Genomic DNA, 15,831 nt, shown 5'->3' with positions numbered 1-15,831 from the left:
TAGATAAATATTACATATTACAGTGTAAGTATAAATGTTTCTACTAGCCACTTGAAGGGTAGTAAATATGTCTCTGGGATTGAATCCTACCTCTGGCACTTGCTAGCTATGTGACCATCTGCAAATCACTTAACATCTCTGAATCTTAGTTGCATCATCTGTAAAATGGAGTGATAATAACAATAATAATATTAATAATCACTAGCATTCACATGGTACTTACTATGCTGTGGACAACTAGGTGGCGCAGTGAATAGAGCACTAGTCCTGAAGTTAGGAAGATTCATTTTCCTGAGTTCAAATCTAGCCTCGGACATTTCCTAGCTGCGTGACCCTGGGCAATTCAGCTAAGCATGTTTGCCTCATTTTCTTCATCTGTAAAATGAACTGGAGAAGTTCTTGGAAAACCACACCAGTATCTCTGCCAAGAAAACCCCAGATGGGGTCACAAAGTCAGATACACCTGAAAAATGAAACGAATAAAAACTGTGTGCTATGCCCTTTACCAATAGCACCATGCTAAGTGTTTTACAAATATTCTATCATTTGATCCTCACAACCACCCTGGGAGGTAGGTGCATCATTATTCCCATTTTTCAGTTGAGGAAGCTGAGGCAGAGGTTAAGCGACTTGCCCAAGGTCATGCAAATGGTAAGTATCTGAGGTCAGATTTGAACTCGTCTTCCTAGCTCCAGGCCCATGATCCTTCCAGGTAACTACCTTACAGAGCTCTTATGGAGCTAAAGTTAGATAACGTTCATGAAATTGTTTGTAGATCTTAAGGTCTTACAGATACTGTGGCTAGAGTACAGGACTTGGAGTCAGAAAGATCTGAGTTCCAAAGACGACGAATGTGCCCTAAATGTGTTACCCTGGGCAAGTCACTGAACATTTATTAACCTCAGTTTTCTCGTGTATGAAATTGGTACAATAACAACACTTACCTCACAGGGTTGTTGTGAGGATGGACATGAGTTAAAGTACTTTGCTAACCTTAAAGTGCAATGTAAATGTTAATCTGTCCTTATTACTATTGTCTAACAAACTGACCAATTTATTGTTATTATTTTAGTGCTTTACGGCTGTACTGGGTAGATGCCTTTTTTGACAAAATTGAGCACAGCACGTTTGATGGTCGGGATCGACGGACTCTTGATCGCATTAGCCAGATGACGCATCCATTTGGTCTTACAATCTTTGAAAGTGAGTTTGAAACCAGTAAACCATCTCTCCAAATGTTCATAAACAGCTGTTATGATTGAAATCAAGTTAAACTGAGGCACAAAGTTCCAAGCACTATCAAGTTACTGACAAAGCATGAATTTGTCAACAAACAGGATTTTAGTCCCATCAGAAAAGCTAAGACCCCCAAGCGAGCTTGCATGCCTTTCTTATAGACAAAAGGAGGAACACCCCAAAATAGATGGCAGTATAGATGGGGAAAATTAGTTATAAAGCTTGTAGCATCATAGGCATGAGGAACAATATGATTGGCTGGAAACTAGGAGAGAGGAGCTAGCAATAACCCCTCCTTCTATCCTATTGCTAAGAAATGTTCATTTTTTGAGTCCACATGCAAGGACAGGTTAGTGATGGTGGAGCAGACTGCCTTGGATAGCACACCAGACTCCCAGCCGTTCACTCGCATCCTTCAAGGATAACAGATTTCCTTGGGGCAAGAATAGAAAAAATGATTAGCAGGAGAATTGAACTTCTAAACTTAACTCAGAGACAATGAGTGATTTATAGGACAGCTTAAGTCTGGGACAAATGAAACATGTCTTAGGTAGTTATAAAAATGTCAGCAGTGATACAGAATAAAATCAATAACAAAATAGAATTTGATTTTCTCAATTTTCACAACTTTGTTAGGACCAATTTTTAAAAATCATAGTTATTTGTACAGTGTTGTATCTTTCCTGTTAGAACATAAGCTTCTTGAAGTCAGGGGTGGTGCCACTTTCCATCTTTGTATCTCTAGCACCCAGCACAATTCCTTACCCATGGTACATGCTAAAAATTTGTTAAATGAATGAATGAATGAATGGATGAATGAATGAAGAAAGAAGAAGAAGCTAATTGTGCTAACACATTTCTGGCATCTGGTTCTTTGTTGTTGGTAAGAGCCTGGCCAGAATCTCTCTGGGAAAACCATTCATCAGAATATGCCATTATGTATTGAATTGCCATGTGACTCTTAAGTCCAGAGGTGAAGGGGGGAGTAGTAGACTGTTGAGGAGGGGCCAGTACCCTGTTAGTTCAGGCTCAGCATTGAGGCACTCATAGGTCATTCAACAATTAGCAAAGGCACCTTATTTAGCTATGATAGAGAAAAGATATTTTCAACAAGGATTCTCCAGCACTTAGCTGGAAACAGAGTGGTCAGCAGCTTATTCCAGATAGTGCTTGGGATCCTCTGGGTTTTTCCCACCTATAGTATTCCCTAAAACTGAGTGGGCTCTCAGTCCATTGCACTGTGGATTTTCTTAAAGTTCATTTCCCACCCCCTTTCCCTTAGGTGAACCACAACCCGAATTAGGGTATTTGTGATGTGACTTCATCCAACCTGTCTGCTTGCCTAGCTAGAGCTGATTCCAGACCACTAGGCTCACTCAGCCCAGGGCCACACTGCAAATGGTGGCTATTTTTGGAGCATTTAAAACACTTGTTGAGACTTGGGCAAAGGGGCTCCTGAGGCCCCAGGGAAATCTCCTTGATGACCTTTTTTTTTTAAACCTTTCTTGCTGGTGGTTTTTATTTGTTTTTATCCTATGGGCTGCTTTTAAATCAAATTGAGAATTGTTTATACCTAAGGGGATTGAATGATTTTTAGTAAAAGCACTGCTTGTTCAAATTCTCTGATTCTTATTAGTCTACTGTGCCAGATGCAAGATAGTGACCCCAACACAGACACAATTTTTGCAATGTAGTTGTGACATGAGAAGTTCAGCAAACAACATTAATACCTTCACTATTTTTCATCAACTGTTTCAATGTTTCATCCTATCCATAAACGGCTGGGAACCATGAAGTGGCAGGAATCAGTTTGTGACAGATGCCAATTGACCTGTCCATATTCTTTCTCCTTGTTGTTTTGAGATAACACTTGAATTTCTTGATTTGAAGAAGATTGGTTGAGAATGAAAAATTTTGTAACTTGATTTGAAGTAGATCGATTGAGAATGAGAAAACTTGAATTTGTTAGTGGTCTTTCTGGGGCAATGATTTTTCTTCAACAATAAATGTTGAAACAAGGAGGATTTTCTACTTAACTCTCAGTTAACCAGAATGCCTTTTTTTAAAATAAAAAATTGAGTCTGAGAAAAAAGTTGAGAGTTCTCTTTAGAATTCAGAGCATAGAATTTTAGAAATGGCAGAAATATGTTTTCTGTCTCCCCTTCTATTGTTCTTTCTAATGGATGAGTCATTTGGTGTTGGAATTGTGCCTTACATATGTTAGATGCTTAATAAATATATGTTGATTGGTTGGTCAGCTGATTGAATAGTACAAAACAATTGTGTGATGTTAACATTTTAAATATGCAAACACAAATAATTATAAACAGGTACAAAACACCCTATATATTCTTTATTGAAATTGGAGAAATACATTTATTTGTAATACACAGAATAGTCATTTCTCCAAGAAGTAAATCATTAAAAATAATGAAACTGATTAGAGAGGTGGTTTAGTATAGTGGAAATCATACTGGCTCTGGAGTCAGAGGTCTTGGGTTCAAATCTCATCTCTGTTATATGTTACTTGTGTGACTTTGGTAATCACTTAATCTCCTTTGCCCTTATTTTCCTCATCTGTAAAATGAAGGGTTTAGAAGAAATGGTCTTCAAGATCCCTTCCTATTCTAAATCTATGATTCTATCTATGTGGAGGTTTTTATCTTGGTATTTCTATTTTTCCAAAAAGGAAGCAAAGGATAAAGCATTTTGGGGGATTTTTTTTGTTAAAAGAAATCTTAGCTCTGTTGGATCTTTTCAGTGACACTTAACTGAGTGAATAAATGGGACTCTTTGTAAGTACTAATTCTATGTCTTTGTTTTCAGATTATGCATATTTTACTGACTGGAGATTGGGTGGAATTGTTCGAGTGAGGAAAACTGATGGTGGAGAGATGACCATTATTCGAAGAGGCATTAATAATGTAATGCATGTGAAATCCTATGATGCTAATACCCAGACTGGTAAGTGGATTCACTTACAAAAGAGATCATAAAGTTTTCTGACATAGATATAATTTATTTTTAAAAATTGTTTCATGATGTCAGTATGTTTGTAGTTGAATATAACCCCACAGTTCCAATATAATTGGCAGCTAGGTGGTGAGTAGGTAGAGTGCTGGTCTTGGATTTAGGAAGACTCATCTTCATGAGTTCAAATGTGGCCTGAGATACTTACCAGCTGTGTGACCCTGGGCAAGTCACTTAACCCTGTTTGACTCAATTCCTCACCTGTAAAAGGAGTTGGAGAAGGAAATGGCAAACCACTCCAGTATCCTTGCCGAGAAAACCACACATGAGGATTTGGACATGACTGAAACAACTGAATGATAATAATTCCTCACAATTAGCTTAAGACCATAAATGAGAGAACTAGAGGCAGAGGGGACCTCACAGGTTATTGATTGGAAACCCATCATTTTATAGATAAGAAAAATGAGGACATAGGGAGTAAGTGACTTGCCCAGGCTCATATAAAATATGGTAATAAGCGTTAGAGAGGGCATTTGAATCCCGGTCCTTTGATACCAGATCCATTCACTCTTTTTTCTAACTAGATAGTGTGCTAGTAGAATTTAAGCAGGAGATCTTACTTTGGGGATGGGGAGAGCATTTTGGAAGGGGAGTTAAAAAAATTAAGCAAAGTACAAAACCTGTAAGCATTTACTCCCAAAGAGTGGCTTGTTATGGGATAGTTTCTGGGATTTAATTTATTAAACGATGTGAATGGTATAATTCCCAGTTTGGTGAAACTTTAATTGAACTTCACAAAGAATAATACCTCAGCATATTTCTTTTTCAGGCTCTAACTACTGCAACCGAGCAACAAATCCCAATGGAGATTGCAGCCATTTTTGTTTCCCAGTTCCTAGTTTTCAGCGAGTTTGTGGCTGCCCATACGGCATGAAGCTGAGCTCCAATCAGCTGACATGTGTTGAGGATCCGTCCAATGAACCGCCCACTCTGCAGTGTGGGTCCTATTCCTTTTCCTGTAACAATGGCAGATGTGTACCAAGGTATTATCGCTGTGATGGCGTTGATGACTGCCATGATAACAGTGATGAGCAACACTGTGGCACACTAAGTAAGTATCTGCGCAGAGGAGTTTATTGCTTGGAATGGACAGATGGAGAAAGGTAGATTTGTAAGAGGCTGGTGGTGTAGTTTTGGTTTAGAAAAGCATTAAAATACTCAGGGGCTAAGATGTCTAAAGAATTGAAGTGCTTTTCTAAAGGACCATGGAGAAATATATGCCATGTATGACCAGGCTACAATACACAAAAAAAAAACCAAATAACAAAACAAGGAATTATGAAGAAATGGTATAAAAGATGTCATAAAGTAAGAATGATGGATAACGGGTGGACAGCTTATATACCTCAGGGTATCATTGTGTCTTAACAGATCTAAAAAAACACCTAATATGTTGGATGTCTCCCTCTATTGAGAATTTATGGGAGGACATAAACAGGAATCAGATAAGATGGGTAAGGTTGGATAAGTTGCAATCTGTATCGCTGGAGGGAATAAATATCCACGTTGTCTAGATCACAAATCCATTTGAATAGTTGGGAATAAAATGTACTCCTGTGGCTTTTGAGTTAGGGACACTAGGTCAAAAATACCCCAAGAATGGTTCTGAATATTTTACAGTGTGTATCACTTTAAACTCCTTTAAATCTAGCCTCTTTGGGAGGGCATTCATTATTAACTAATATAATACCCAAAAGTTCAGAGGTATAGAAAAAGCTGAGAAAGAGACCTCCAACAATTCAAAAGCTCCCTCTCCCATTAGGTATTTGGACCAGCACAGGCTAATTACATCTTGGCAACAGCATTCTCCACAATGTTGAACCAAAATAAATTGGTCAATGCCTTTTAGGACCTCACTGATGAATGTCCATGAATAGGTCCTTGAACTCTTTGAAAACTGTATTTGGTATGCTTCTCTTCCTCTTCAAGAGCATTGTTTTGGGTGTAGAATGTCAGCTCTCTGCCTTCTCATTTTCTTCTTTTTGTACTTATTCCAATCTGGAAAGTCCTGGACAGAACCCAGTGCTCTGAGCAAAAAGTACTATTGATGACTATAAAGTATTCCATTAAAAAATTCAAATGGTAAGAATAGTTGAAGAAATTTCAGGATTTGGACAACTGGGAAAGATTATTGGCAAACTAGCCCCTTCGTGGAGGAAGTAGGAAAGTTCTTTTTGGGTAAAGGGGAAGGGGCGGTTTTGGATCTGTGAGTTTGTTGTGAACTTACTATTTAAAGACCTTTTGCACTAATCTGGAGAAGCAACTTGTGTGTAGGCTATAGTTTCTGGAATTGCCTGAGGCACTGAAAAATATATTGAAGAATAAGAGTAAATAGTGAATTAGAAACATGAATTAGATATATTTTCTCTTCCTTCTTCTTCCTCCTACTTTGAGTATTAGTTCTCTATTCTTTTCCCTTCCAAAGAAAATACATAGTTTGCTTTACTTGCACAGACATGCACACTGTCCCTGATGAGTATTTTTAAATGTTACTGTGAACTCCAGTGGTCAATGCAGATATCATGTAATGTCATTAACTTAAAAGTTTGGTGCCCAGATCACCCTCTTCTTCCCTAATACGGGTAGAGTTTTCATTGCAGTTGAAAGAGGCTGCATTGGGCCATGCTTTTGTAAGGAAAGGAAGTAATTGCAGGATTGTGGAAGCCAATGTCTTAGAGATGCTCCTTTTCTGATTTAGACAATACCTGTGCTGCCTCGGCGTTTACTTGTGCTCACGGGCAGTGCATTCCAGGACGCTGGCGCTGCGATAGGCACAATGACTGTCTGGATGGCAGCGATGAAGAACATTGCCCCACTCCAGGACCTGCTTCCTGCCCAGCAAGCTTGTACACTTGTGACAATAAGCAGTGTATCCCAAGGATCTGGCTTTGTGACACAGACAATGACTGTGGGGATGGATCTGATGAAAAAAACTGTAGTAAGTGTTCAGCTTGTTCCTCCCAGATCACGAACTTTGCCTCCCGTATGTAGATGTTAAAAAAGACATTCTAGGTGTTGTTCTTGTGCTAGTTTAAGGAAAAATGAAGTGTAATTTGGATTTGTTTTTGGATCACGTTAGATTTTACAGGAACGTGTGATCCTGGTCAGTTTCAGTGTCCTGACCATCGCTGCATTGACCCATTCTACGTGTGTGACGGAGACAGAGACTGTGTGGATGGAGCTGATGAAGTCGGTTGTAGTAAGTAGCGGGTTTCTCTCAATAGTCGCTTAGCAATTTTTGGTGTTTAGTAATTTCTGCTTGAGTTGAACTCTAATACCATGCTCCTTCATCCATAGTATATAACTGCACTGCTTCTGAATTCAAGTGCGCCAGTGGAGACCAGTGTATCAGTAATATTTACCACTGTGATGGTGTTTTTGACTGCAATGACCACTCTGATGAGGCTGGCTGTCGTAAGTGCCAAATACCCAGTAATCCAGATGAAGGAAATACTTTGTGCTGCTAGCATGGATATTACGGGAACTTTAATAATTAATTCACAATAATTGGGGGGGGGAAGCCTGGGGTAGATTACAGAATATATTAAATAAATTCATGCTGTTACTTTCAAGTATGGCATTCACATATAGTAACTCAAAAGGGAACTAAGTTGTCATGTAGAGGACCCTATTTAATTATTCGATCAGAATACAATACAGCGAACATTTTAGTTATATTAGTATACCCAGTGTTTCTGCATGGGATTCTTCTAAAATGATTTATTTAATTTTTTAGTAGGTTAATTATTTCTGATATAATCTAATCCATTCCTTTTCCCTCCCAATATAATGCAAAGTTAACATCCACATGATCACAAATGCCATATTAGAGGAGTCCAAATTAATGAGGTTTTTTGTAGTTAAATATATGTGAGTACTTCACATGAAATCTCATTAGAAAGACTGAAGTGTAACATAGATACACTGTCCACCTTTCATTGAGCAATACTGGGGTCAGCGTGGGTATGGCATCCCAGGATTTACCAGGCTACAGCCTGATGGTGGAAATGATTTATTATTTTTCACTGTGTGTGTATGTTTATTTGTGTGTATATGTTGGGTGTGACCTCTGTGTTTTTAGGAAACTGCCAATAGAATAGTTACTTACATAGAGTCGGGACATTTCTCACCATGGGAAGAATGGTTTCCTAGATGCCTTCTAATTAGTAGTTAAATTAATGGGCAGGCAAACTAAAAATTATAGAAAACACCTATTTGGAAAATTTCAATGATTCGTTTAGAAATCTCCAAACACTATTTTGACATTTTTTTTGATGAGAATATGGAATTTTTCTGCTGTTTTGAGGTAACAGTACTACTGTTAATGGCAGCTGAATTGCTATTTCACTTTAGAATATCATGGCAATTTCCGGATTCTCATCTGCAAAAAAGCTTTTATTGATTGCTGGATAGAGTGTGAAAACTGATAAAATAATAAGTATTTCCTGTAAATGTTAACTCTACATTTAATGTATTTGAATTTTATTTAAAATGGTTCCTTAGGGAAAATGATTTCATCTCCCCAGTGTAAAAAGAAAATATGAAATTAAGCACATCTAGTATAGAATAGCTATTAAAAAGCATGATGATGGTGATAATTACTTACATTTGTATTAGCATTTTAAGATACAAATCACTTTCTTAGTGATTTCTTAGATTTCTGCCCTCTCTGTGAAAAAAGAGAGGGCAGAAACCTAAAATTTTTAGCTTAGAATTCAATTTTAAATCTAATTTCCTTATCAAATCTGTGCTTCAAAGCATTTCTGATTTAGGAGGAAAAAGAGCATATTCTCAACTCAATCACTTTTCTTCTTTGGTGTAACTTACTAAGACAAACATCAGATCATATGAGCTGTCACTTTACACACTTTAATGCACAAGTCAGTTGGAGAAATACTAGGGTTATTTCAGTCTTGAGTGAGTGTGTCACCGTACTTCATCCTTAGGTCACAAAGCTGTGATTGACAAAACAAAATAAAACAAAACAAAAAGCTGGGGCATGTAAAGTTACTCTATAATCAATACCATCAATGGACTTGTGAGCCACATTCATGACTCTGCTTTTCAAATGCCTCTCTTTTAGCTACCAGGCCTCCAGGAATGTGCCACCAGAATGAGTTTCAATGCCAATCAGATGGCACCTGTATCCCAAACAACTGGGAGTGTGATGGGCATCCGGATTGCATGGATGGTTCTGATGAACACAGCGGCTGTCTTCCGATGACCTGTCCTCCATCTCTTTTCCGCTGCGACAATGGAAACTGCATCTACAGGGCTTGGATTTGTGATGGGGACAATGACTGCAGGGACATGAGTGATGAGAGGGACTGTCCCACTCAGCCCTTTCGGTGCCCTAGCTGGCAGTGGCAGTGCCCAGGCCATAGCATCTGTGTGAATCTGAGCTCAGTATGTGATGACATCCCAGACTGCCCCAACGGGGCAGATGAGTCCCCAGTTTGCAGTAAGTTTTCTGACCACAGATTACAGGTCATAAAACCCTTTTGAGCTACAGGATAACAAAACCCATTGCTGTCACTGTCACTGTCACTGGGGTGTCTGAAGGGTAGTAGCACTTTACAGAAAGTAATTTTTAATGCCTTTGTGAGTTCAGAAATGTTTGAGGGGGGTAATATAAAATTTAATTTAAGTAAATCATCACTGAATAATATTTCTCATTAAATTCTTCACACTTTGGTTATGTGTTTTTGTTTCTTTTCACGTTGGTGTCTAGAAAAAGAAGATTAATGGGGCTATTAGACTGTTAAATTACATTTGGTTCTATCTATAATATGCTCTTAGGTTTTCTAACTTTAATATTTTCTAATTTCAATCAAAATGCGCCATAAAAACAATGAAGCTCGGGGTGTGTGTTTACTGTGATTGCAAATGCTGTGATTGGCATGTAATCCTAACTACTGTCCTTTCTTTCTTTCCTCTTTAATCAATGCCCACTCTCAGATGAACCCCAGCCAGGTATGATTGTGACATATTTTAGATTTTTATGATTTATACTGTGTTGTGTTTGTGCAGAAAATGACTGAAATCCTTTATATTAATTTATTCCTCTCCCTCCCCTCCTTCCACAGTCTAGGTGCATAGAGTACTCTTTTAAAATTAATTTTATGGAAAGCTTGTAAATTGAAGACATTTGCTATCCAGACACTGGATAGCTTCTCCCACAGCTATTTTGACCTGAGGGAGGAGAATGGTGGTATAATAAACAATCCATCTGTGCCCTTCTGTTCCTTCCCTAGAACTTTCTCCCATCCCTTTATGTGACCCAAGATACTTGTCAACCACTCCTTCTGCCTGCCAGCCCCTTTATTTCGAGTTTAGGTCGATGGAGGTGTCAGTTGGGCAAATACTTTAGATTTCTTTGCTTGCTTGAATTATTGAGATGAGTAGCTATTGTATTTCTTCTATATAAATTACCCCTCCCTTGTGTTTCTACCACTGCTCTAAGTAGAAACTGGCAAAGGAGGTTTTAAAGCTGAGTGATGGTTGGTCTCATAAAGAAGGACAAGTGAGTGCAGGCACCATTAATCTTACAACAAAGTCAAGTGAACACAACTCTCAATGGCTATTTGGAAATTGCCTTGTTTTGCGCATGAGGGGTATTGTACCACAACAATTGAAGAATAAGATTACTGACACTTCTCTTTTCATTTTCTTCCTTTCCTCTAGATCAGGAGAGCTGCTCAGACAATAATGCTGGTTGCACTCATGAGTGCATTCAGGGGCCTTTTGGGGCTCAGTGTTTGTGCCCATTTGGATATCAGCTCACCAATGACTCTAAAACCTGTGAAGACATCAATGAATGTGAAATTCCAGGTTTTTGCAGCCAGCATTGTTATAATGAAAGAGGGTCTTCCCGATGTTGGTGTGATGAAGGTTATATATTAGAAGGCAATGGGAAGACTTGCAAAATTGCTGGTGAGGATCGTTTTTGAAAATGATCAGTCTTTGATAACATATCAATTGAATTTAATCCCAAATGTCATCATAGGTCAGGACTGGCTTTATGTGTAGTCAGTTTCCCAATTTGGGGAGCTATGGGACATTCTCCTAATCCTGAGAAATCTTGTCCTCATGGAGCTTATATTTTAATGATATGCACATTAGTATTGTGTTTTTGGTTTAATTACGAATTTGCTTCTGGAATAATTTAAAGGGTATTTATTATACATTAAAAAACCAAGTGCGTGCATGATATCTATTCATCCTCATTCAGTTACTGGTTTGGAACATTTCTGAAGATAAATTTTGAAAGAAAGAATGAAACATATTGGTAGCAGTGGTGTGAGAAGAGTTTTGAAAAGGTTTCTGTATTAATGCACAAGATCCATGTGTTTTATACATAGCTATTTATTTCACAGATATTTGTTAAACACATACTATATTCCAGGCTTGGTCCCTGGCCTCAAGCAACTTACATTCTAGTAGGTGTGAGGTAAGACAGAACAGAATATAAATTCTATATCAAAGTTCTAAATAGAAATTCAGAACAAAGAAAGGTCACTTTCAGTTGGCAAATTTAGCGCATCAAATACTGAACTATAATTTTTAATGCTGAAAGATGCTTCAGATCAACCATAATATTTTATTTTGAAAATAATATGATAAAAGGATTTCAGAGAAGCTATTTATGCATTTTGACTTCATTTGACTTTTGAAAGTATCTTGTATCAAATGTTTGAAAGAGAAATTTTTTTCCTTCTAAGAAAATCATTGAAATTTTTGCATTTGATTCTTTCACAGATTCAGGAAATCTGTTGTTACTGGTGGCTAGCCGGAACCAAATGGTTGCTGACAATATCACTTCTCAGGGACATAATATTTATTCACTTATCCGTGATGGTGAGCAAATTGTAGCGATTGACTTTGATTCCCTCACTGGGCGTATCTTTTGGTCTGATATAAGACAGGATAAAATCTGGAGTGCTTTTCAAAATGGAACCGACCGAAAAGTAGTAAGTGTATTTTTTCCAACTTTTTATTTTTATTGGGCCTTTTTAATATTATTCTGCTTTATTCATCAGTGAGAAACAGGGTGACATCTTATCCTGTATAACTCTAAAATTGCCCTCTAGAGTGCAGGGCTTCTTAAACTTTTTCAACTCGTGATCCCTTCATTGCTTCTTTAACTGTGGGTCATGACCCCTCAGTTTAAGAAGCACTGCACTAGGCCATGTACCTGGGGACTGGATATCCATGTCAACAAGATAATGACAGTTTTAGAGTTAGAGCAAGTAAGAAGGTAGATGCATATTCTGCATTCTAGCTCACATAATGTGAGAGCTTAGGAAGACTTCAAGGTCTGTTCCATAGCCCCCTTCATTCTGGCTGCATGGGTGAAAATAGAAACTAGTAAAAGACTGAGAAAACTGTATCTCTAGACATTAATGTTGTTATCTGTGGCAAAACTTGCTCCAAAATCTCTGCTATCCTATTGCTCTGTTGTTACACAATTTTTTCATTTTGAGGCTGGACTTGTGATTTCTTTGGTATTGGGAATTCCTGACGAAGAAACTCCTCTACCAATGTAGATCAACGAATATTCTTAGAGATAGGTCAAGTGACTTGCACAGAGTCATACAGCCAATATGGGTCAGAAGTAAGACTTGAACTTAGGTGTTCTTGACTCTGAAACTTCCTCTTGATCTGTTGTATAATGTTGTCTCTCCTCTCCACTTCTGCTATGCCAACTGTATAATGTAGCAAGAAAGTGACCAATTTAAAGAAGTTGCAGTCTGTGCCTAGTTGCAGGAAGTTAATTAAAAGCAACTAATTTAATTCAACCTGATGTTTTATACAGTAAAGTTCAACACTGTCAAAACTCTGAATGTTTCATAGTAGATGTTTCATATTTATTTATATTATTTCTAATATTTGTTCATTACTATATTACTATATTATTAAATATTTAAAGTTTATTGATTGATTTAAAAAGAACTACTTTTATAAGGTTCCTTCATTTAGATACAGCCTTACCTACATTATTGTAGATATAAATCTATATATATTTACATCTCAGAGAATTCTCTTTCTCTCTCTCTCTCTCTCTGTCTCTCTCTCTCTCTCTTTCTCTCTCCCTCCCTCCCTCCCTTTCCCCTTCCCTACAGGTATTTGACAGTGGTGTCACCGTGACTGAAAGTATTGCGGTAGACTGGGTAGGTCGTAATCTTTACTGGACAGACTATGTTCTGGAAACAATTGAAGTCTCTAAAATGGATGGGAACCACAGGACTGTGCTGATTAGTGAAAATGTAACAAACCCAAGGGGACTAGTATTAGATCCCAGAATTGAGTAAGATTTTTTTTTGTTTTGTTTCAAAATGATGTTATCTCAGAATGATTATAATGGGGATGGGGAAGAAACAATAACAGGCTTTAGCTTATATCTGAGTTGGAGTGTTTAAAATGATCTCCAGTTTTTTGTAGTTTTTTTTTTGCAATTTAATTTATAAATACAGGTTATTTCCTGGAAGACTTTGGAATCATGGGAGTTGCAGGCATAAAACTTTTTTGCTGCTTTTAAACTAATCTGTCACTTTCAGAAACTATTATTCTTCTTATCTGAAGATAATGTGGATTATTAACTTTTAATTATGCAGTATTTAAAGTGATTAGTTGTGTGATTTTATAATTCATTTCCTAATTAATAGATACTATTGTAATTTTCTATAAAAGGACCAAAGGCCTGCAGTTTTGGTATATATGACTACTTTATGATATCTAATAACACAGAGCTAGCTCCTCCAGTTCCATAATGCTCCATCGTAAGTCATTAAAGAGAAGAAAAAATTCTTTTGTGCCCCTTCTTAAAGAAGAAGGACAAATGATCTCATTTCTGCAAAAAGAGCTTTTTTACATGAATTTAAATTACCCAGTCCTCTATGTTGGTTGGAGAATTGGGCTATATTTATCAGTAGCTGATTCCTTTGACAACGGAAAATATTGTACCTAAATGCTTTAGGAATAAATATGAATGTTTATAAATTGACTTTCCTATCTTAAACATTTTAAAATATAAACTAAAATAGATGAATTTCACAAATCTCTTAATTTTTGGATTAACTGTAAATGTTAACCAGTGGTGATACAGTGATACAAAAAGAACTATGGAGGGGGTAGACTTGGATCCTAGTCTGGCTCTGCTGCAACTCAGCCAGGTGGACTCTGGAACATCATCTAACCTTACTACACCTCAGCTTCTTCATATATAAAATGTAAGGGCTGTGCTAGGAAAATACAAGGTCGTCTTCAGCCATAGAAAATGAATGTTTCAGTGGTTCTACAAATGATAAATTAGTGTTGAAAATCTCAGATGTCATTGTGTACTCTACTGGTAAGAGAGCAATGGAAAAATACCCCAGGTGGCAGAAATTTTGATTTGGGTTTCGCATTGTAAAACAAGCAAACAAAAAAAAAGTTAGCTTGTATCTGGAATTGAAAATAGCTATTTAAAAATAGTAACAGAGCAGTCATTTTGAATATTTGAGCACTTTGCTCCCATCAGTAACTAGCTTTTTTTCACAGTGCGCATCTGATGTTCTGGACAGACTGGGGCAGAAATCCTCGAATTGAAAGGGCCAGTATGGATGGCACCAATCGCACAGTTATCATCAAGGATAAGATCTACTGGCCCAATGGCTTGGCTATTGACTACCCCAATAAATTGCTTTACTTTGCGGATGCCTATCTTGATTATATTGACTTTTGCGATTATGATGGAAACCACCGGAGGCAGGTGGTAGCCGGTGATTTGGTAAGAGGGGAATGAAAATAAAAATTAAAAAGCATGTGGGTCAAAACAGCACAAAGTGCACCGAGGAGCAAATCTTATTCAGTGTTCTAGACCCTGAGATGCTGAACAGACCAGGGATTCAAGAGGTATTTTAGTGTGAGAGATAAAATATATGGATAAGCTTTTTGGGAGGCTAATAGAAAAGAGGGCCTTTTTCTGAATCTAGTTGGTTATTAGCTTTTAATAAAGGAGTATTCAAAATGATTAGTTGTGTAACTTTATAATTCATTTTCTAATTAATAGATATTATCATAATTTTCTATAAAAGGACAAATGTAGTGCAGTTTTGATATATATGGCTACTTTGTGATACCTAATAATACAGAGCCAGCTCCTCCAGTTCCGTAATGCTCCATTATAAGTCATAAAGGAGAGAAAAAATCCTGTGACTAGCTAATGCCCTAACACAGAATTCAACAAACATTTATTTATTGAGATTCTATTATGTGCCATAAACTATGCTAAAATTTGGGAATACAAAGATGAAAACAAAAGTCTTTTTCCTCAATGACCCTACATTCTCTTGGGGGAAATACCATGTACACAGATATAGAACATATACTTAAAGAAATAGAAAGTAATTTTCTGAGGAGAGGGGAAAGGGAGGAAGAACATTGCTATCAAAGAATCTTTTCTCAATGAGTTTTTATGTTATTGGGGGAAACAAGTACATTGAAGAGTAAGTGAAAATATGTATCAAATAAATCCTAAATACTTTTTTTGGAGGGGGTAGGAAAGACAACTTGAAGGAGATG

General features: G+C 37.3%; 1 protein-coding gene across 1 annotated transcript in view; it reads left to right on the top strand.

The window, feature by feature from the left end:
- LRP2 (LDL receptor related protein 2) overlaps positions 1-15,831 on the top strand; it is a 263,004-nt gene that overhangs the window by 116,836 nt on the left and 130,337 nt on the right. The window contains 11 exon segments of the mRNA XM_036745398.1: positions 1,073-1,203; positions 4,063-4,200; positions 5,039-5,320; positions 6,968-7,207; positions 7,349-7,468; positions 7,567-7,683; positions 9,353-9,730; positions 10,954-11,202; positions 12,028-12,239; positions 13,392-13,576; positions 14,809-15,037. Of these exon segments, the coding sequence (XP_036601293.1) occupies positions 1,073-1,203; positions 4,063-4,200; positions 5,039-5,320; positions 6,968-7,207; positions 7,349-7,468; positions 7,567-7,683; positions 9,353-9,730; positions 10,954-11,202; positions 12,028-12,239; positions 13,392-13,576; positions 14,809-15,037 (2,281 nt within the window).

This window comes from Trichosurus vulpecula, chromosome 2 (assembly GCF_011100635.1).
Source record: "Trichosurus vulpecula isolate mTriVul1 chromosome 2, mTriVul1.pri, whole genome shotgun sequence".
Taxonomy (NCBI): domain Eukaryota; kingdom Metazoa; phylum Chordata; class Mammalia; order Diprotodontia; family Phalangeridae; genus Trichosurus; species Trichosurus vulpecula.
This window is presented reverse-complemented; position numbering and strand designations above follow the sequence as displayed.